Source organism: Aotus nancymaae, unplaced genomic scaffold, assembly GCF_030222135.1.
Source record: "Aotus nancymaae isolate 86718 unplaced genomic scaffold, 86718_ANA_hifiasm-v0.15.2.pri h1tg000011l, whole genome shotgun sequence".
Taxonomy (NCBI): Eukaryota; Metazoa; Chordata; class Mammalia; order Primates; family Aotidae; genus Aotus; species Aotus nancymaae.
The window spans coordinates 41750494-41773084 of NW_026988422.1; the positions used below are offsets into that span (position 1 = coordinate 41750494).

At 51.3% G+C, this 22591-nt stretch overlaps 2 protein-coding genes across 5 annotated transcripts in view; one reads left to right on the plus strand and one right to left on the minus strand.

Moving 5' to 3' along the window:
• Positions 1-3863, minus strand: part of PPP1R14D (protein phosphatase 1 regulatory inhibitor subunit 14D) — a 28547-nt gene extending 24684 nt beyond the window's left edge. The window contains exon 1 of the mRNA XM_064374859.1: positions 3762-3863. The gene's annotated coding sequence lies outside the window, so the exon portion shown is untranslated. The remainder of the gene's footprint in view (positions 1-3761) is intronic.
• On the plus strand, positions 3631-22591 carry SPINT1 (serine peptidase inhibitor, Kunitz type 1). Of its 4 annotated transcripts, none has more exons than XM_064374855.1 (11): positions 3631-3861; positions 4091-4630; positions 14056-14183; positions 14419-14557; positions 14642-14860; positions 14990-15016; positions 15333-15458; positions 15575-15625; positions 17439-17609; positions 17831-17878; positions 18326-22591. In XM_064374855.1, the coding sequence occupies exons 1-11, from the start codon at positions 3852-3854 to the stop codon at positions 18535-18537; spliced, it is 1671 nt and encodes a 556-aa protein (XP_064230925.1). In that variant the 5' UTR covers positions 3631-3851; the 3' UTR covers positions 18538-22591. The 4 variants fall into 4 exon arrangements, with proteins under 4 accessions (XP_064230925.1, XP_064230926.1, XP_064230927.1 ...); XM_064374856.1 differs by having other exon boundaries at positions 3780-3861; positions 14642-14812; XM_064374857.1 differs by lacking the exon at positions 15333-15458 and having other exon boundaries at positions 3780-3861.

Genomic DNA, 22591 nt, shown 5'->3' on the forward strand with positions numbered 1-22591 from the left:
TAATTCAGGCTGGAGTGCAATGGTGCGATCTCAGTTCACTGCAACCTCCGCCTCCCAGGTTCAAGCGATTCTCCTGCCTTAGCCTCCTGAGTAGCTGGGATTATAGGTGCCTGACACCACACCCAGCTAATTTTTATATTTTTAGTAGAGATGGGTTTTCACCATGTTGGCCACGCTGATCTCGAACTCCTAACCTCGTGATCCACCCACCTTGGCCTCCCAAAGTGTTGGGATTACAGGCATGAGACAATGCGCCTGGCCTCTGTGACTTTTTTTTTTTTTTTAAATCCTTACAACTTCATTTATTTTTGAGACAGGGTCTAGTTCTTTCACCCAGGCTGGAGTGCAGTGGTGTGATCATAGCTCACTGCAGCCTCAACCTTCCTGGCTCAAGTAATCCCCCCACCTCAAGTAATCCCCCCACCTCAACCTCCTGAGTAGCTGGTACTACAGGCATGTGCCACTACACCTGGCTAACTTTTTGTATTTTTTTATATAGACGGGGTCTCACCATGTTGCCCAGACTGGTCTTTAACTCCTGGGTTCAAGCAATTCTCCCGCCTCAGCCTCCCAAGTAGCTGGTATTACAGGTGTGTGCCACCATGCCCGGCTAATTTTTGTATTTTTAAGTAGAGACGGGGTTTCACCATGTTGGTCAGGCTGGTCCCGAACCACTGATCCGGTGATCCGCCCGCCTCAGCCTCCCAATGTGCTGGGATTGCAGGCGTGAGCCACCGCACCCGGCTTATTGTTCCATCTTTATGTCCATGTGTACTCAATGTTTAACTCCCATTTTTAAATGAGAACATGCGGTATTTCGTTTTCTGTTCCTGCCTTAATTTGCTTAGAATAATGGCCTCCAGCTGCATTCATATTGCTGGAAAGGACATGATTTTGTTTATTTTGTGGCAGCATAGTATTCCATCGTGTGTATAAAGTACATCATCTTTATCCACTCCATCACTGATGGGCATCTAGGTTGATTCCATGTCTTTGCTATTGTGAATAGTGCTGTGATGAACGTACAAGTGCAGGTGTCTTTCTGGAAGAACAATATATTTTCCTTTGGGTATATACCCAGTAACAGGATTGCTGAGTTGAATGGTAGTTCTAAGTTTTTGAGAAATCTCCAAGCTGCTTTCCACAGGGCTGAACTGATTTATATGCCCACCAACAGGGTATAAGCTTCCCTTTTCTCTGCCTACGCACCAGCAAATGTTTTTGTTGTTGTTTTCAAACAACATTTATTGAGCACTCATGGTGTCAAATGCGTTATCTGCATTAACTCATTTAATCCCCATAACAAACCCTATGAAGCCCCACTTCCCATTCAAGGAGACTAAGGCAGAGAGATCAAATAACTTCCATAAGGCCACAGGGATAGTAAGTGGCATATGCAAAAGCTAAATCCAGTAGTCTGAGTTTGAAGCTCACAAGCTCAACTTCGCTACAACCTGTCTCCACTCTTCATTCACTACCTGACCTTGATGGAGTCAGTGAACCTTTCTGCAAAATGGAAACAGCTTCCAGAGTTGTCCTGAGCATTAGCAATATTATGTCAAGCACCTGGAGGGGCCTACCTGGGCTCCAAACCTTACTCTGCCACTTCACTGCTGAATGACCTGACAAGTCAGTTTAACTGTCTGAGCCTGTTTACTCATTTGTAAAATGGGGTTAAAAATAGTACCTCAGTAGGTTTGTTTTGAGTAAAGGGTAATGTGTGGGCAGTGCTTAGGAACAGAGTTTGGGCATTGTCAGTGGCAAATTCATGTTGGTTTTTATAGTGGTGTGTATAATGGATGTAATGATAAATCTATAGTAATGTAATATTACCATAAGGTAATATTCCCCTGTGTTAAGATTCTTGAGGTCAAGCACAGTGGCTCATGCCTGTAATCCAAGCACTTTGGGAGGCTGAGGGGGGTGGATCACCTGAGGTCAGGAGTTTGAGAGCAGCCTGGCCAAGATGGTGAAACCGCAATTCTACTAAAAATACAAAAATTAGCCGGGCGTGGTGGCACTCACATGTAAGCCCAGCTACTTGGGAAGCTGAGGCAAGAGAATCGCTTGAACCCAGAAGGTGGAGGTTGCAGTGAGCTGAGATCATGCCATTGCACTCCAGCCTGGGTGACAGAGTAAGACTCCATCTAAAAAAAAAAAAAAAAAAAAAAAAATCTTGAATGTGTTAGCTATAAGGGGAAATCAAATCACAACAAAACCCTTTGTTCCCAGTGACTGCAAAATCATTTGCTTCATTCCCAGCATACCATCATTGCTCTATATCCACCAGTGTACCAGGCGCTGTGGATAAACCCTAAAAATCCAGAGAAGGGGAAACAGGCCCAATTCCCACCCCAACACTCATCATGTGAGCAGCTGGAGGGTGTTGCAGTTCAGCAACACCCAAGGGTTGGCCACAGGATCTGCTAGGCAAAGCTGCTTTGAATGAGAAACTGGGAATAATGTTCCCACTGGGTTGGGGGTTGTTAAGCCATCAGGAAAAGGTTTGGAATCTCTATTTTAAGAGAGCAGGCTATGGGATTCCCTCCTCCAGCCCTACCTGCATCTGTCCTTCACCTGTTCAGACCCTTGCCTTGCAGAGAATGGTCTCTTTAAGAGTTCTTTACTCAGCTGGGGCTTACACCTGTAATCCCAGCACTTTGGGAGGCCGAGGCAGGTGGATCACCTGAAGTCAGGAGATCAAGACCATCCTGGCCAACATGGTGAAACCCCGACTCCACTAAAAATACAAAAATTCACTGGGCGTGGTGGTGCGTGCCTATAATCCCAGCTACTCCAGCCTGGCAACAGAGCTAGACTCTGTCTCAAAAAAAAAAAAAAAAGTTCTTTACTCAGGAAGAGCAATAAGCTTAACTTCAAGGAGTCCACGGTTTCGTGAAAAGCATTAACTCAGCTACTTGGTGAACTGGAAGCTCCAGCCTTTCAAGGATGACACTTCCCCGAAGAGAGTGGCCAGAAGCATCCCTTTGTGAAAGAGGAAGCCTAGGCTCCAGGAAAGGGGGCAGCAGTCCAACGAGCCGTATCAGGGAATGGACCGAACTGCACAAACAAGAAAAGGAGGGGCCTCAAACAACAGGGAAGCCCCATGGAGCACTCAGGGCAGCCTGGACGCGGGGAATCGCCTCTGTTTCTCACCCAGACAGCAGGGAGGGCTTCCCGGAGCTGACACTGGGGCAGACATCCGGGATCCCAGTTATCAACAGGTGCAGCCACGCATCTTCTGGGTTCCCTTGTCGCCACGAAATGTAAATGATTTCCCGAGGGCCGGAGAGATTATTTGCATCCGGCCTCAGGTCTCGGGCTGGGAATGCAGTCCCCGGCCAGAAAGGAAGGAGGGAGGCCGTCGCCCCAGAGGCCGGACCCTAGCGTCCCGGCCGCGTCCCCTCCGGGCTGTGGATGCGCTTCGGGCGCGGGCCTCCTCGCGAGGCTGGACTGGGTGGAGCCTGCGAGCCCCTTCGGGGAGCTGGCTGCTGGAGAGGCGCCGGGGCTGTCGGGCCGCAGGGCTGACCGGGCCTGGAGCTCCGCCAGGGAGGCGGCCGGGCGCATCAGGCGTGGGCGGGGCCAGCGGCGAAGGGGTTAATGTCCGCCCCGCCCCGACGGCGCTGACTCAGTTTCACCAGAAACTAGGGGGAGAAGGCGGCCGAGCCCCAGCGCTCCGAGCACCGGGGCGGAAGCCGCAGCCCGAGCCGCGCAGGAAGCCGGGACCGGAACCTCGGAGGGCCCGGCCCCACCCAACTCACCTGCGCAGGTAACCGGGGCACCGGCGCGCGAGGCCCAGGAGCAGGCGGAGTCGGCTGGAGCATGTCCGGCCCTTTGTTCTGCGCTCGTGCATGTGTCCGGGTACGTGAGCTCCCTAGCGGTCTGTCTGTTCGTCTGTTCGTCCGTCTGGCTGCCGGGTCCCTGGAGGGCACGTGGGAGGGCCGGTCCCGTGCGCCCTCTTCGCTCCCGGGGTGCTCCGGTCCACCCCACCCCCCCGCCCCGCGCCGCTTCCTCCCGGCCGGCCCGCCTCCTCCGAAGTCTCCCCGGCTGATCAGGTGTGTCTCCTCCTCTGTCCCCTCCCTTCTCTCAGGTTACCAGCACCCTCGGAACCCAGAGGCCCGCACTCTGAAGGTGACCCCCCTGGGGAGGAAGGCGACGGCCCCTGCGAGGATGATGGCGCGCGCCTGCCTCGCCCCGGCCCGCATCCCTGCCGTCTCCGTGTGGCTTCTGTGCGCGCTCGGCCTCCCAGGCACCCAGGCCGGGCCGCCGCCCGCTCCCCCTGGGCTGCCCGCGGGAGCCGACTGCCTGAACCGCTTTACCGCCGGGGTGCCTGACTTCGTGCTGGACACCAACGCCTCGGTCAGCAACGGAGCCACCTTCCTGGAGTCCCCCACCGTGCGCCGGGGCTGGGACTGTGTGCGCGCCTGTTGCACCACCCAGAACTGCAACTTGGCGCTGGTGGAGCTGCAGCCCGACCACGGGGAGGACGCCATCGCTGCCTGCTTCCTCATCAACTGCCTCTATGAGCAGAACTTCGTGTGCAAGTTCGCACCCAGGGAGGGGTTCATCAACTACCTCACGAGGGAAGTGTACCGCTCCTACCGCCAGCTGCGGACCCAGGGGTTTGGAGGTAAGGAGGAGGGTGCCAGGATGGATGGGTTTGGAGAGACTCAGAAAAGGGATCGGTTATGGAGTCCCAGGGGAGGCGAACATCAGAGAGGACTTAAGGAGAGTCCACTTCTTCTTTTTTTGTGTGTGCGTGTGTGTGTGTGTGTGTGTGTGTGTGTGTGTGTGTGTGTGTGTGTCAGAGTCTGACTCTTGTTGCCCAGGCTGGAGTGCAATGGCATGATCTCACCTTACTGCAACCTCCGTCTCCTGGGTTCAAGTGATTCTCCTGTCTCAGCCTCCTGAGTAGCAGGGAGGCACCTGCCATCACTTCCAGCTAATTTTTGTATTTTTAGTAGGGACCGGGTTTCACTGTGTTGGCCAGGTTGGTCTGGAACTCCTGACCTCAGGTGATCTACCTGCCTTGGCCTCCCACAGTGTTGGGATTACAGGTGTGAGCCACTGCAGCCAGCCAGGGGACTCCACTTCTACCCCAAGCCCTCCTTAGAAGTAGGCAGTACTAACAGTAAACAAAGGAAAGAGGACATGAGTGAGAAGGGCAGAGCCCAGACTTTGGCTCCTGGACTCAGGATGTTCAGAGGTGATGGGCTGGGGCTCACAGAGAGGCCTTTAGCTCTGGGCTGTGTGTACTGGAGGGGAGAGTCAGTCCCCAGGACTCCTGACCTCTGGCACTGATAGGCTGATTGAGGGAGTGAGCTGTCTGGAAGGTCTGGTGACTAGAAAGGCATCCTGGCCAAGCGCTGGTCTAGGCACACTGATGCCCTGTCAGGTGAGCCTGGCCATAGTCTTCTCCACTGGCTGGATTTGGGACTAGCTAGCCTCTCTCTATCCCCTAGGAATGGATTGGCCTTTTGGTGGTCTAGGAAGACTGCCAGATTTGAGACTAGAAGACAAGCCCAGTCTGCGGCTGACCCAAAGGGAGAGGAGTGATGTTGTGGGCACAGAAGCCTAGAGTCTTTGGGGTGGGGGATGAGAAGGGTTGTGGGTGAGTCAGGCTGTTGGTATGTATACCTAGTAGGGAAGGGATGTCAGCTGTCCAGGCAGGTGTGTTTGTCTGCGCATGAGCCAGACAGGGCTCTCCCTGCTTAGATCTGGTAGCCAAGCCTTGTTTACATCCATGGATAAGGGCAAAGTGGAGGCCAGGGCTCCTCCTCTTTCCTTCCCAACTGAACAGTCTGCTCGGATAAGGGCCAGTCCAGAACCTTGGTTCCCCATTCTCTCCACCTGCTGTTCTGGCTAGGTGGGGCTCCAGCACAGGGGCGGGTCACCTCTGATAACCTCTGTGAGCACTTTACAGTTTACTGATTGCTGTGCCACATCCTCTCACTCAGGCCTCATCACAACAGCCTCCAAAAAGGGTGCTACTAGCAGTCATCCCACTTTTTAGATTAGGAAACCGAGACTCCCATGCTAAAGAATTTGCCCAGGGTAGGCTGGGCATGGTGGCTCACACCTGTAATCCCAGCACTTTGGGGGGCTGAGGCAGGCAGATTAGGAGGTCAACGTTTCTAGACAAGCCTGACCAACATGGTGAAACCCTATCTCTACTAAAAATACAAAAATGAGCCAGGCATGGTGACATGTGCCTGTAATCTCAGCTACTTGGGAGGCTGAGGCACGAGAATTGCTTGAACCTGGGAGATGGAGGTTGTGGTGAGCTGAGATCATGCCACTGCACTCCAGCCTGGACGACAGAGCAAGTCTCCATCTCAAAAAAAAAAAAAAAAAAAAAAAAATTTGTCCATAGTAACACTGCCTATAAATGATAGGCCTAGGATTCACCCCAGGGGAGACCTCCAAAAGTCCTGTGCTTTTTTTCACACAAGACCACCTCTCTGGTAGAAACCTAGCATTCTGACCCAACATAGCCCAGTGGATAACAAAACTGAAAACTGGGGAGTCTGAGGGCCAGAACTGGGCTGGGGCCACATCTGGGGGTGGTCTCCATTCTGGAAAGTGGAGAAAGGACTTTCCCCCGCTGCCTTTTCCTGGGCTAGTCTCTCTTCCAGGCTAAGGGTCCTCCTTTCTCCCTATCCTTCCAGTAGCTCTCCTGGGTCTCTGAGGAGAGGTGAGATGGGGATTCCTGGGGATGGGAGGGAGACATGTCTGTGGGCCAGGCTGGGCTACCAAGTCCCACTGGACCAGGGCTGGAGCCTGTTCCACAAGGAAGTAGCAGAAAGTGTAGGTGGTGATGACTCTTACTGACCTGAGTTGCCCATGCCCTTCCTGCTCCACAGAGGCCCCAAGGAGTCCCTCTCCAGGGCCAGAGTCTGAAGCTCTGGAGTCTGGTCACAGGGAGCTGAGCTGGACTGTGGCCAGGTGGTCTTGAGACCAGCCATCCTCATCTGGAAACCCCTAGGACCTGCCCGTTTGCCACAAGAGAGGGTGGAGTGGGGATTTCCTGGGACACTGAGGGAGGCAGGTAGGGCTTGGACTGAGAATGAACTCCAGGCCATTCTAGGCCATTTTTAGAGTGCTGCAGTGCTTTGGGAAGTGGGAGAAGCTGTGTGTGTGTCAAGGGATTTATTCTCAGCTGAGTCCAGTTAGAGAGAGGTTGGAGGTGGGTAATGACAGGGTAGAGCCATAAGGGCTAGGGTGGATGAGGCAGGTTGGGTGGGTTGTGGGTGCTGAGGGCTTCCAAACCTTTGATTCTCCTATTACATAGATATTCTCCCCAGAATGGGTTTGTTTGTTCCTCTTTCTGCCTGTGGCCAGGCCAGTCCAGTATGGATTCCTGCAGCTGGAGGCTCAGCAGCTTGTACTTCCTCCTCTCCGCTTCTCTTCCCCCACCCGTCCTCCTCCCCAGTCCTACAAAGGAGTGGCTTAGGAGGCAGAGTCTGCACTTCCCTGAGGTCCTGAGACTTGGTAACCGAGGGAGGGGCTGGTTTTATTGCCACTCTAGCCCTTTGCTCTCTTGAGGGTGGGAAGAAGGGAGTGGTAAGGCAGTACCTGCTCCTTGGTCCTGGCGGCTGGGGCTTGGAGAGGACTGAGTTGTGTGTGGGAGGATTCAGCCCCTGATTGAGCTCAAAGTCTGATGCATCACTCTGCCTTCTACTTCACTGTAGAGGCCTGGTGGGGCTAGCCTGTCTGTCTGCTGGGTATACTGCTAAGTAGTCTGTCTTCTGTCTATGAAATGCAAGGAGGGAAGGAGGACCGGGCTCCTCCCACCTCACTACTCCCTAGGCAGGTGCTCTCAGGGTGCTCTCCTGCTTGTCAGCCAAACCCCTGGGCTGGGAGGTTGCTTCCAGACAGCCACTTTTTGTTACTGCTCACCCCTGTCTTATTTCCCCTAATCCCTGGAACCCAGTACTCTTTTTATTATTTTTGTAGGTCTCTGAAACAGTCAACATGTTTCTTCCTGAAACCTCTCCCTTCCCATCCGTTTTGCTGTCACTGTGCATCCTGGTCTTCTCACCTCTGGAACCACCTTCTGTGAGTCCCCCACTGGCTCTGCTTTCTCTGCCTCATCAAAGAGGAATCCCTGTGACTCAGCCTCCTACCAGCTGTTCTTACCTCTTTACCTTCTCTTCTTTCTTTGGATTCACTCTAACACTTGAAAAAACTCTCTAAAGAGCCTCTGTGGAGGGTAGTTGGGCAAAATCTACCGAACCTAAGTGCATATAACCCTGGACACAGTTCCACTTGTAGGAATTCATCTTGTAGCTGTACCTATATACAGATCAAACAACTTACCAGCCAGCTACTCCCAGCCAGTGTGGCATTGTTTATTTTTTATTTTTAAAATTTTTAGGGAGGCAGTGGCGGTGAAAAAAAAAAATTTAGTTTTTTTTTGTTTTTGTTTTTGAGACGGAGTTTTGCTTCTGTTGCCCAAGCTGGAGTGCAATGGTGGGATCTCAGCTCACTGCAACCTCTGCCTCCCAGGTTCAACTGATTATCCTGCCTCAGCCTCCCAAGTAGCTGGGATTACAAATGCGCACCACCACGCTTGACTCATTTTTTGTATTTTTAGTAGAAAATGGGGTTTCACCTTTTTAGCCAGGCTGGTCACAAACTCCTGACCTCAGGTGATCCGCCAGACTTGGCCTCTCAAGTGCTGGGTCTACAGGGGTGAGCCACGGTGCTTGGCCGAATTGTTTATAATAACAAAGATTTGGAAATAATTGCATTGTCTGTCAACACATCCTATAATTGAATACTCTGACGTTGTTTTCATAATAAAAAACCCTAAGGCAGCATGGTTTAATTCTTAGGGGAGAAAGACAGAAAATCTAAATCAGGAAACTGGTAGGGACTGGTTAAATAATTGTAAATTGTGGTACATTTATATACTGAATATGATAGAGCAACAACAAAAGAAACTATGTGTTGCTATGGAACAATTTCTAATGTATATTAAAGGCAAAACAAGATGAAGAACTCATGCCTGTGAATTCAGATACCGTCTCTTGATATGCTCTCACACACACACATACTAGTAAAACTGGATACCTTTGGGGTAAGGAACCTGATGGAGCTGGTTGCAGTGGCTCATGCCTGTAATCCAGCATTTTGGAAGGCTGAAGTGGGTGGATTACCTGAGGTCAGGAGTTTGAGAACAGCCTGGGTAACATGGTGAAACTCTGTCTCTACTAAAAATACAAAAATTAGCTGGGCATGTTGGCACATGCTTGTAATCCCAGCTACTTGGGAGGCTGAGGCAGGAGAATTGCTTGAACCTGGGAGGTGGAGGTTGTAGTGAGCTGAGATCACGCCTGGGTGGGCTGGGCATGGTGGCTCATACCTGTAATCCCAGCACTTTGGGAGGTTGAGGCAAGCAGATCACCTGAGGTTGGGAATTTGAGACCAGCCTGACCAACACAGAGAAACAAACCCTGTCTCTACTAAAAATAAAAATTAGCCAGGCAGGCACCTATAATCCCAGCTACACTGGAGGCTGAGGCAGAAGAATCACTTGAATTTGGGAGGCGGAAGTTGCAGTAAGTCGAGATCATGCCATTGCACTCCAGCTTGGCAGCAAGAGCGAAACTCCGTCTCAAAAAAAAAGGAAATCTGATGGAGAAGATTCCTTCTTTTTTATTTATTATTTATTATTTATTTTTATTTATTTATTTATTTATTTTTTGACTTTTTTTTTTTGAGATGGAGTTTCGCTTGTTACCCAGGCTGGAGTGCAATGGCGCGATCTTGGCTCACCGTAACCTCCGCCTCCTGGGTTCAGGCAATTCTCCTGCCTCAGCCTGTAATCAGTAGCTGGGATTACAGGCACGCGCCACCATGCCCAGCTAATTTTTTTTTTTGTATTAGTAGAGACGGGGTTTCACCATGTTGACCAGGATGGTCTTGATCTCTTGACATCGTGATCCACCCACCTCGGCCTCCCAAAGTGCTGGGATTACAGGCTTGAGCCACCGCGCCCGGCCCTATTTTTATTTTTATTTTTTTTTAAAGATGGGGTTTCACCACGATGGCCAGGCTGGTCTTGAACTCCTGACCTCAGGTGATCCACCCACCTCGGCCTCCCAAACTGCTAGGATTACAGGCGTGAGCCACCGTACCTGGCCGAGAAGATTTCTTCTTAAGGAGAAGAGGTGACTTAATTTTCACTAACTTTTTGTACCTTTTGGTTTTTTCTGTTTTTTTTTTTGAGATCGAGTCTGTCACCCGGGCTGCAGCACACTGGTGGAACCACAGCTCGCTGCAGCCCTGCCCTCACAGGCTGAAGTGATCCTCCCAACCTCAGCTTCTTGAATAGCTAAGTAGCCACCACATCTAGCTAATTTTTTATTTTGTAGATAACGAGATCTCACTACCTTGTCCAAACTGGTCTCAAACTCCTTGGCTCAAGCCATCCTTCTGCCTCAGCTTCCCAAAGTGCTGGGATTACAAGTGTGAGCCACCACACATAGCCACCTTTTGAATTTTGTATCATAAATGTATTACTTTAACTAAAAAAGCAAAATTTAAAAACCCAAGATTAAAAGAACATTTAAAATTATACCTCTGAGTTGGCAGATAACCTATAGGATTATGTTTTGGAGACAGCATTCACTGTGGAGTCTGGCAGACCTTGGTTCAAATCCCAGCCCTGCCTTTAGAAACTGAATGACTCTGAGCAAGTCATTTAATCTTTCTGGTGTCAATATTCTCATCTGAAAAGAGGGTGAGAATGTAGGTGTGGCGGGCTGGTTATGAAGGTACATGATGGACTCCAGAGGTCAATAAACTTTTTCTGAAAGATCTAAATAGAAATTATTAGGCTTTGTGGGCAGTATGGTCCCACAACAGCTCTGCTGTTGAAAGCAGCCATACACAACATGTAAATGTGTGGGCAAGGCTGTGTTCCAGCTGATGGACACAAATTTGAATTTTGTGTGCTATTCAGATGTCATGAAAAATGATTCTCCTTTTGTTTTTTCATCCATTCCAAAATATCAGAGATGGTGGGGCCAGGCGTGGTGGCTCACGCCTGTAATCCCAGCACTTTGGGAGACTGACGCGGGTGGGTCACGAGGAAAGGAGATCGAGACTGTCCTGGCTAACACAGTGAAACCTTGTCTCTATTAATAATACAAAAAATTAGCTGGGTGTGGTGGCACTCATCTGTAGTCTCACCTACTCGGGAGGCTGTGGCAGGAGAATCATTTGAACCCGGGAGGTGGAGGTTGCAGTGAGCCAAGATCGTGCCACTGCACTCTAGCCTGGGTGACAGAGCGAGACTCTGTCTCAAAAAAAAAAAAAAGAGAGAGAGATGGTGGGCTGAACTTGGCCTGCAGGCCTAGTGCCAACCCTGGGTATAGCTGTTGCAGGTAGAGAACCTAGCATTGCTGCCCAGCATACACTCAGCCAGTGGCAGCTTTGTGAATAAAGATGCCTGCAGATCGATTTCCAGCCCATGCCTATCTCTCATTGTCTGCTGGTTCCAGGTGGCCTTCCTTCTCCCAAATTTAACTTCTCTCTGACTTAACCCATATGTTCCCTCTAAATCCGGTTTCCCTTCTGCCTGTGCCCTGGCTTTTCCTTCTCAGTTCCCAGAGAATGACAGGTGAGAAGCCTGAGGCATCAGCCCGGCTTGGCTGCTCTGGCATTCAGGTCATTCCTGTTGCATCTGTCTTGGACCACTGCACTGGTCTGCTTGCCAGCCTCCTTGCTCCACAGAATACTTCCAAACAGATGGGAAAACAGCTGCTGCCCAGAGCTCAGGAGTGTCCCTGCTGCCCAAGCCCTTGGCCCCTCCCTTTGAACTCCTGGACTTGTCATGTATCTAGGAGGTCAATATCTGGTGCTGCTGGGGCCTCTAGGACTCTGTGCCACTGCTCACAGCCAGTGTCTGTCCCCTTTCTGTACCATCAGTTGTTTAATGTTTGAATGTGACTCCTGCTGTGTCCAAACACCCTGGCCTGGCATCCAGGGTGCTTTGAGGTCAACTGAAGCTCAGCTGATCGATCTCCTTACTGTCCCCACTGAACTGGCCTTGCAAATTCCTAACTCCTTGCTTTGGTATCTCATGTGTTCTGCCACTTTTAACAACACCTACCTTCTCCTCCACAACCAAACAAGAACAAAAACAAAAAACTCAAAAAATCCTTTCTCCCTCCTCCAGAATACTTTCCCTTATGTTCCCAGCCCGCCATGACCTTTCTTGGAATGTCCACCGCCTTGTTTTGTCCACACTGCTTCATGTCGTGGGTTCTTATCGGCCCAACTGGACTAATCTCCTAAAGGGCAATGCCTTAATTTCTTAGAGCTGCTGTAACAAATGAATACAAACCGGTTGGCTTAAAACAACAGAAATTTGGCCACATCCGGTGGCTCAGGCCTGTAATCCCAGCACTTTGGGAGGTTGAAGTGGGAGGATCACTTGCGGTTAGGAGTTCAAGACCAGCCAGGCCAATGTGGTGAAACCCATCTCTACTAAAACTACAAAAATTAGCCGGGCATGGTGGTGCACACCTGTAATCCCAGCTGCTTGGGAGGCTGAGACAGGAGAATCGCTTGAACCCTGGAGGCAGAGGTTGCAGTGAGCTGAGATTGTACCACTGCACTCCAGCTTGACAGAGTGAGACTCCATCTCTAAAAAACCAAAAAACAGAACACAGAAATTTATTTTTGCACAGTTCTGAAGGCCAGAAGCCCCAAATCAAGATGTCAGCAGGGCTGCGCTCCCTCCAAAGACCCTGGGGAGCCTTTCTTAGCCTCTGGGGTCCCAGGCATACCTTGGCCGTGGAGGCATCACTCCTGTCTCTGCCTCTGTCTTCGTGAGCCCTTCTTTTCCTTCACTCTGTTTTCTCTTCTTTTTCTTTTTCTTTTTTTTTTTGAGATGGAGTCTTGCACTGTTACCCAGGTTGGAGCGCAATGGTGTCATCTCGGTTCACTGCAACCTTCACCTCCTGGGTTCAAAGGATTCTCCTGCCTCAATCTCCTGAGTAGCTGAGATTACAGGCACACACCACCACACCCGGCTAATTTTTTTGTATTTTTAGTTGAGATGGGGTTTCACTATGTTGGCCAGGCTGGTTTCAAACTCCTGACCTTGTGATCCGCCCACCTTGGGCTCCCAAAGTGCTGGGATTACAGGCATAACCACTGTGCCCAGCCTTCTGTTTCTTATAACAATACTCTAGAGGTCATTGTATTTGGGACCTAACCAGCTAATCCAGGATGATCTCATCTGGAAATTCTAATTACTTCTGCAAAGACCCTCTTCCTGAATCAGGTCATGTTTATGGGCCCCAGGGGTTAGATGTGAATATATCTTTGAGGGGCCACCATTCAGCCCCCTACAGGCAGGGATCCTGCACTGTGCTTGTCTTCCTCCCTGAGCCCTGACCCTGAGGTGGGGAAGCCTCAGACACAGGCACTGTCAACTCAAGGAAGGGTGTGACTCCCAGGACCCCTTGTAACTGAAGGCCGAGTCTGTCTGAGGTGTTCTTTTGTGGAAAATAGAGACAAGCCCATCCCCTCGTGTGTGTGTGTGTGTGTGTGTGTGTGTGTGTGTGTGTGTGTGTGTGTTTTCTAAATAAGATCAGATGGCAATTAGTTCAGTAATTTGCTTCAGAAAGAAAGCTGAAACATGGTGATTGCACCTTTAGTCCCAGCTACTCAGGAGGCTGAGGCAGGGGGATTGCTTGAGCCCAGGAGTTTGAGGCCGTAGTGGCCATGATAGAGTCTGTCAATAGTCACTGTGCTCCAGCCTGGGAAACAGCAAGACCCCATCTCTAACCAAAAAAAAAAAAAAAAGGAAACAAAGTGGGTTACAACATAAAATGTCTTCAGTATACCAAAAACATGCTCTCTCTGAATAGAGATCAAGAAGCTGGTTCTGTTGGGGGCTCCCACCTGCACCCCATGCAGGCTACAGAGTCCTAGTTTGCTCTAGGTGGGGCTCATACTGTCTCTACCCCACCTTGCTCCCAGAAGCCTGGTCCATCTAGTGAGAACAGACCTTATCTCACTTTCTCCCCCTGCCAGGGTCGGGGATCCCCAAGATGTGGGCGGGCATGGATTTGAAAGTACAATCCCAGGAGCCCGTGGTGCTGAAGGATGTGGAGAATACAGATTGGCATCTACTGCGGGGTGACACTGATGTCAGGGTAGAGGTGAGATGCTGGGCTGACTCTCTGACCCTGCCCTCTGCCTGATAGCCTTCTGGGAGCCCTTTCTGGGGCCCTGGGCCAACCAGTGGCCCAAGATGGTGGGGTGGAAAGAAGCTGAAGATCCATTTAATCCAAGTCCCCCTGGCCTCCCCAGGGGTGTGGGTGTGTGTCTGGGAGGACCTTGGGCAGCCCAAGGGCATTGGGGGTACCCAAGCCTGATAGCCACTTCTGTGTGCAGAGGAAAGACCCAAACCAGGTGGAGCTGTGGGGACTCAAGGAAGGCACCTACCTGTTCCAGCTGACAATGACTAGCTCAGACCAGCCAGAGGACACGGCCAACATCACAGTCACTGTGCTGTCCACCAAGCAGACAGAAGGTGAGGGAGGGGTGAGGAGGTGGTGCCTGGAGCCCTCGCTCTGCGGATTGGCTGTGCGGTCCCCTCACAATCTCTCCCCCCTAGACTACTGCCTCGCCTCCAGTAAGGTGGGCCGCTGCCGGGGCTCTTTCCCACGCTGGTACTACGACCCCACGGAGCAGATCTGCAAGAGTTTCACTTATGGAGGTTGCTTGGGCAACAAGAATAACTACCTTCGGGAAGAAGAGTGCATTCTAGCCTGTCGGGGTGTGCAAGGTGGGCCTTTGAGAGGCAGCTCTGGGGCTCAGGCGACTTTTCCCCAGGGTGAGTGATCTCTCTTCTGTGGCCAGGGAGGTGGGCGGTGGGAATTCTCCCTTACTCACCCACCCCAATCATCTCATCCCCTCTGGAGCCTGGCCATGCCTCCTCTCACTTCTCTGTTCTCTCTCCCAGGCCCTTCCATGGAAAGGCGCCATCCAGGTGGGCTTTACTCCCTTCCCCATCCCCCAACTCCTGCCACGTCTCCAGCCCATATCATCCCCTTGCCCCTGAGCAGCCTGCCTTTGCCCAAGCCATTCCTCCCCTCAGTTTGTGGAAGGACCACAACCATTCCACCCCTTCCAGCCCATCCTCCTATGAGAATCTGCCCAGTTTGCGGGGGAAGGAGTGGGGTTGGTAGAAAGGGAATGGGGGATGTGCTGTGTCTGGGCAGAGAGGGCCAGGTAGAGGGTGGGCCCTGGGCACTTGTTCTGTGCTTGAACCTGACCTCCCCTCCCCCCGTCCCACCCTCACGCAGTGTGCTCTGGCACCTGTCAGCCCACCCAGTTCCGCTGCAGCAATGGCTGCTGCATCGACAGTTTCCTGGAGTGCGATGACACCCCCAACTGCCCCGATGCCTCCGACGAGGCCACCTGTGAAAAATGTGAGGCCTGGGGGATGGAGGGGGTTGGGCAGCAGACAGGGAGGTCCTGACAGCCTTGACCTGAACCCTTGGGAGATGCTTGTGGGGTCAGAGCCTCTGACCTTTCATCTTTGCAGACACCAGTGGCTTTGACGAGCTCCAGAGCATCCATTTCCCCAGTGACAAAGGTGAGATCCTCCCCACGTGTCCTGGGTCTACAGCTGCTGTCCTCACTATTTCCATCCTCAGACCTGAGGGGCCTGCGGGTGTGTAGGCCCGTGGGCACAGGAGCTGGGGCGGCTCCCAGTTCTCCAGATGCACAGCTTCTTCCTGGCTGGATCCTGGGCTCTCTTCTGTGGCTCTGTGTTTTCCAGGCATCACTCATTCTTCGAACACCTTCAAAATTTCAGCTATGCCTACCACCACATACTGCTCAGACCCTATTTACCTAATCAATTCTTTTTTTTTTTTTTTTTTTTGAGACAGAGTCTCGCTCTTTTCGCCCAGGCTGGAGTGCAGTGGCAAGATCTTGGCTCACTGCAACCTCCACCTCCCGGGTTCAAGCGATTCTCCTGCCTCAGCCTTCTTAGTATCTGGGATTACAGGCACTTGCCACCATGTCCAGCTAATTTTTGTATTTTTAGTAGAGACGGGGTTTCTCCATTTTGGTCAGGATGGTCTCGAACTGCTGACCTCAGGTGATCCATCCACCTCAGCCTCCCAAAGTGCTGGGATTACAGGCGTGAACCACTGCACCTGGCCCAGTCAATTGCTTTTATTTATTTATTTATTTATTTGTTTATTTATTTTTGAGACGGAGTTTTGCTCTTGTTACCCAGGCTGGAGTGCAATGGCGTGATCTCGGCTCACTGCAACCTCCGCCTCCTGGGTTCAGGCAATTCTCCTGCCTCAGCCTCCTGAGTAGCTGGGATTACAGGCACGCGCCACCGTGCCCAGCTTATTTTTTGTGTTTTTAGTAGAGACAGGGTTTCACCATGTTGGTCAGGCTGGTCTTGAACTCCCGACCTCAGGTGATCCGCCCGCCTTGGCCTCCAAAGTGCTTGGATTACAGGCATGAGCCACCACGCCCAGCTAATCAATTGCTTTTTTAACGTGATATATTAAAAAGTAACTTTGACAACACTACCATAAATGAGAAGCCACTATTATTTGCCAAACATTCAAAATAACAACAAAAATAAATATAATAAAACAATACGTTTTAGCTTGCCAGGCATGGTGGCTCATGCCTATAATCCCATGACTTTGAGAGGCCGAGGCTGGCAGATCACTTGCACTCAGGAGTTTGAGACCAGCCTGGGCAAGTTGGCAAAACTCCATCTCTACAAAAAATACAAAAATTAGCCGGGTGTGGTGGGGCGTTCCTGTACTTGCAGCTACTTAGGAAGCTGAGGTAGGAGGATCACTTGAACCTGGGAGGTGCATACTGCAGTCAGCTGAGATGGCACCACTGTACCTCACTTAGCCTGGGTGACAGAGTAAGACCCTGTCTCAAAATAATAATATCAGCTCTAGCTGGATGCTGTTGCCTGCCAAGGCTCAGATCCTGAGGCCCATTCTCTTTGTTAAGAAAGGTAAACCAGCCAGGTGTGATGGCTCACATCTGGAATCCCAGCTACTAGGGAGGCTGAGGTGGGAGGATCGCTTGGCCTAGGAGTTTGAGGTCAACCTGGGCAACATAGCAAGACACTGTCCAAAAAGAAGAGGTAAACCACCCAGTGTTAGAAAACTGAGACCATGACCCAATCAGAAAAGCTGAAAGGAAATTGAAGTAACTGTGAGTCAGCGCAATTTACTTTTGTGCCTACGATTATTGTCCAGGGTTTGTCTTCCTTTTCTGGCACCACTGCAGCTGGGCCAGGTGTTTCTGGGGCCTCTCAGACAGGTGGGGAGGTGCTGGGTGGCAGCAGCGTAGAGCCTGGCAGAAGGTGGCAGGGAGGCCATGGACTTGCTCGCCACAGCCTGCTCCATACCCCCCAGGGCACTGTGTGGACCTGCCAGACACAGGACTCTGCAAGGAGAGTATCCCGCGCTGGTACTACAACCCCTTCAGCGAACGCTGTGCCCGCTTTACCTATGGCGGTTGTTATGGCAACGAGAACAACTTTGAGGAAGAGCAGCAGTGCCTCGAATCTTGTCGCGGCATCTCCAGTGAGTGGGGCCAGTGAGAGGGTGGGCATGTACAGAGGGAGGCTTAACCAGTGCCCTCCACTCTGCCCCCAGGCCTGTGGGAGTCACCCTTCCGTCGTCAGAGTGCCTGGAGTAGCGGGTGGAGAGGATGGCTTTGCAGGGTCTGGGCACTGGGGAGCAGCTGAATCTTTCAGCCATTAGTTCTGACTGGTCTCTCTCATCCTCTTGTCGTTATTCTGCAGAGAAGGATGTGTTTGGCCTGCGACGGGAAAGCCCCATTCCTACCACAGGTAAGCCTTGGTCTGTTCTGTAACTGAGGTTGGAACGTAGGTATCAATTCACAGATCAACTCCACCTGATTGGTTGTGACTGCCTGATCTGTGTTGAGAAGTATGCCAAGGAGGCCTATAGAGAGAGAGTCCCATAATCAAATAGTGATGCCTGCCACAGACGAGGGAGTACAGTGAAGTGCGTGCCGATGTCTGCCAGCAGCGTCCCAGCCTTCCCTCAAGTTAACTGCAAGGAGAGTGACTTGAGCTGAGACCTGAGGCCCACCAGAGTCCCTCTGAGCTCCTGGATGGAGCTGTTCATCTGTCCGTATGTGGGAGGTCTGAGTCGGGTGTCCATGTCCTTCTGTACCTGGCATCCATTTGACTTGGTCCCTTCCATAGAGTGGGGATGGGTGTCAGAACCAGGCAGGCCCTGGGAGCCCCTCATTCCACCCCTTCTTCCTCCAGGCTCTGTGGAGGTGGCTGTCGCAGCATTCCTGATCATCTGCATTGTGGTGGTGGTCACCATCCTGGGTTACTGCTTCTTCAAGAACCAGAGTAAGAACTTCCACAGACACGGCCACCGCCACCACCCACCACCCACCCCTGCCGGCTCCACTGTCTCCACTACCGAGGACACGGAGCACCTGGTCTATAACCACACCACCCGGCCCCTCTGAGCCTGGGTCTGGCCAGCTCACCTGGCTCTGCTTCCTGCTTGCCAAGGCAGAGGCCTGGGTTGGGAAAAACTTTGGAATCAGACTCTTGCCCGTTTCCCAGGCCCACTGTGCCTCAGAGACCAGGGCTCCAGCCCCTCTTGGGGAAGTCCCACCTAAGCTGAGGTCCTGAGAAAGCTCAAGGGTCTCAAAGGAACAGAAAACCCTTGGGCTAGAAGTACCATATTAGATGGACCTGCCTGCCTAGGAGTTTGGAGGAAGCTGGAGTTTTGTTTCCTCTGTTCAAAGCTGCCTGTCCCTACCCCACAGCGCTAGGAAGAGGCCTGGGGTGGTGTCAGACCCTGGAGGCCCCAACCCTGTCCTTCAGGGCTCCCCTTCCATGCTTTGTGCCCAGGGCTGGGAGGGAGGACTTCCCTGTGTAGTTTGTGCTGTAAAGAGTTGCTTTTTGTTTATTTAATGCTGTGGCACGGGTGAAGAGGAGTGTGGCTTCTCCATCCTCTCTTCCTCTTCCCCCAAGATTGAGCTCCTTGCCCTTGACCAGCCCCAACCTGGCCTAGACCTACAGAGCAAGGAGAGGCTCAGCTGCATCGCACAGCCACCCCCCGCAGGGTTCTCCAACATCACAGTCCAGTCCTCCCACAGGGTAGTTTGTGGGGTTTCTGGCTCTGTTCTGTGGGCCAAGAGAGGGACCAGCTTGCTGGGGGGAAGATGGGACCGCCCTGTTCAGCTGGTTTAGGCTTTGGCCGCCCTGTTAAGCAGGTTTTCTGAATCTCTCTCGAAACTGTCCTGGCCCCTGAGGGTGGAGAGCAGTGCCAGGTTTGACCACCAGAGGGGAGGAGTGAGAGGGCCACAGGAGTCAGGACTGTGGGGAGGCTGCAGTGCTGTTTTGTAGCATTTCTTCCTGGTGTGAGCCTCTCCACAAGCCTGTTGAGTGGCTGAGCGCTCCACAGTCCTGTTCATGTGGAGGTTGGGGGCAGGGGGTGCACAGGAACCTTGGCTCCTACCTCCACCAGTTAGGGCCCATGTCGCTGGCTGTCTCCCTCCCCACAGAAGCCCTGGCACCTGTGCAGGAGTGCAGCATCCCCTAACCAGGCTCTGAGCTTCTGCCCAGGAACCTTTAGTGGAGACACTCCACTCCAACCCACACCCCTGCATTTGTTCAAGCTACCTCCCGGTGCCACGAAAAATCATACTTTGAGCTAATTCCCTTGTTTATTCAGTGAATTACATTGAGCTCCTCTGTGCCAGACACCGCCAATCGTTAGACATTTGATAGAGAGTAGCACAGAGGAAGCACGATTTAAATGCTTTACATATCTCAAGTTGCTAGCGCTGCACACAACCCTGTAATGACAATACAATCGTTGCCATTTTACAGGTGAAACTAATTCATTGAAGCTGCCTCCCCAAGCCCTAGGGCTGGGATTGGAGGACCCCAACCCTAAAAGTATATGGCCCCAGAGTCTAGTCTTACACAATGGGGGTGGGGGGAAACACTCTTAAGCAATTGAAATACAACTACCATGAATGTACATCTATGAAGTTATAAGTGTACATCTCCATGAATTTCCATAACTGCACACACCTCTGAGGCAAACACCTGGATCAAGCAGAACCTTCGTAGCACACTGGGACAGGCCTCCTTTTGATGGATAACACCTGGTTTTGGACTCATGCTTTTGGCCTGGACCACCTCCCCCTTTTACATGCCTCAGGATAAGCTCAAAACCCTCCCACACAACCCCAGGCGGTGGGCACTCCCTGTCTCACACCCCTGTGTCTGCTTACAACACCCTGAGCCCAGAGCACCTCTCACTTCCTTTACTGTCTTCCTACTGGGTTGTGAGATGGCATCAAGTTATGTCTGGGTTCCAGGCACCCCATGCTCCCTTTGTGACCTTGGTAAATGGTAGTTTAGTAAACGTTGAGTAAGCAGCAGGGAGTAGGGCTCATCCCCATTGTTCCATTTCATAGGGCACCATGTTTTCCCTTCTAACCCCCTACTCTGACATTCATCCATCCTTCGAGGCTCAAAACGCACTTGAGTAGGGAACAACCCCCATTATCGGTTGGTTCTGAGACTCTACCCTAATACCTAGAACAGTGATCAACACAGAGCAAGTACTTATTAAGGGTTTGTTGGCCCCGAATTGAGATCCTCTCAGGGAGGGGCAGAGATCAAGTGAGAATGCTTGGCAAAGTGCAGCCCCTCGTAACAGCTGCTTGCATGTGCAGAGGGAGGGCATGACCAGGTCAGCTCTGGTGGCAGGGGGGTGGGAGCTCTTGGGGGCAACTAGGGGGCGCTCTGACCACTACTAGGTGCTGTGTTCTCATTCCTGCAAGGATGGGAGGGCTCAGTCTCAGATGGGTGGCAGGAATGGAGCAATGAATGCCCAGACACAGCTCCTCTTCTCATGGAGCTTACACTCTGGTGTGCAGGCCACAGGGATGCAAATACAGTGACAAAATAATCTGGTCCCCAAACTGCTCCTTATCCCAGTGAGCGTCCCAGCCATCCTCTGCTCTGTGCTCACCCACATGACTCAGAACTTTCATGCCTACCTCCATGCCCTGAATAGGCAGTTTCCTCTCCTTCAGATGTCCCCTCAGCCCTGGAAAGCTCTACTTTACCCCGTGCTCCAGCTCACAAAGCTTTCTCTGACTCCCCAAAGTTCATTGCTGCCCTCCCCATACACTCCTGCTGTACACAGCTCTGCTGCGCACATCAGCCTGTGCTAGTGTGAGTCTGCCTTTATCTAGACCAGACTTCTCAGACCATGGACCAGGTCTTAGTTATCTCAGCATCTCCCAAGCTAGGCCCTGCCTGTGGGTACCACGTATCCAAAAAATGGTTGCTGGAACAAAACAGAAGCCAGTCAAGTGGACATTAAGGTTAATAAGTGGCTTTGTGGAGAAGGTCTAATGTGAGTGGCCCTGTGTGGTGGCTCACACCTGTAATTCCAGCACTTTAGGAGGCCAAGGAGGGCAGATCATTTGAGGTCAGGAGTTCAAGACCAGCCTGGCTAACATGGCAAAACTCCATCTCTACTAAAAATACAAAAATTAGCCGGTATGATGGTGCACACCTGTAATCCCAGCTACTCTGGAGGCTCAGGAGAATTGCTTGAACCCAGGAAGTGGAGGTTGTAGTGAACCAAGATGGCACCACTGCACTTCACACTCCAGCCTGGGAGACAGAGTGAGATTCCATCTAAAAAGAAAAAAAACTTTGACCAGGCGCAGTGGCTCATGCCTGTAATCCTAGCACTTTGGGAGGCTGAAATGGGTGGATCACAAGGTCAGGAATTCAAGACCAGCCTGTACAATGTGGTGAAACCCCATCTCTACTAAAAATACAAAAATTAGTGGGGCGTGGTGGCACATGCCTGTAATCCCAGCTACTCAGGAGGCTGAGGCAGGAGAATCCCTTCAATTCAGGAAGCAGAGGTTGTGGTGAGCCGAGATCGTGCCTCTGCACTCCAGCCTGGGTGACAGAACGAGACTCTGTCTCAGAAAAAAAAAAAAAAAAAAAAAAAAACTAGGTGAGTAAAGGTCTCCAAGAGATTCTTGCACACACATGTACATAGCATTATTCACAAAAGCTAAAACCTAGAATCAACCTAAGTGCCTATCAACAAATGAATGGATAAGCAAAATGGAGTACACACAATCTACACAGTGGAATGCTATTCAGCTTTAAAAGGATGTTCTAACATATGCTACAACACAGGTGAACCTGAAGGACATATCATTATGCTAAGTGAAATAAGCCAGCCATAACAAGACAAATATGATTCCACTTACCTCAAATGCTCAGAGTAGTCAAAATCAGAGACAGTAGGATGATGGTTGCTAGGGAAAGGGAAATACAGAATTATTGCTTAATGGGCACAGAGTTTCAGTTTTGTAAAAGGAACAGGCTCAGGAGGTGGATGGTGTTGATGGTTGCATAACAATGTGAATGTACTTAGTGCCACTAAACCATATACTTTAAAGTGGTTAAGATAGTAAATTTTACATTGTATTTTACCACAATAAAAAAATTGGAAAAAGATGA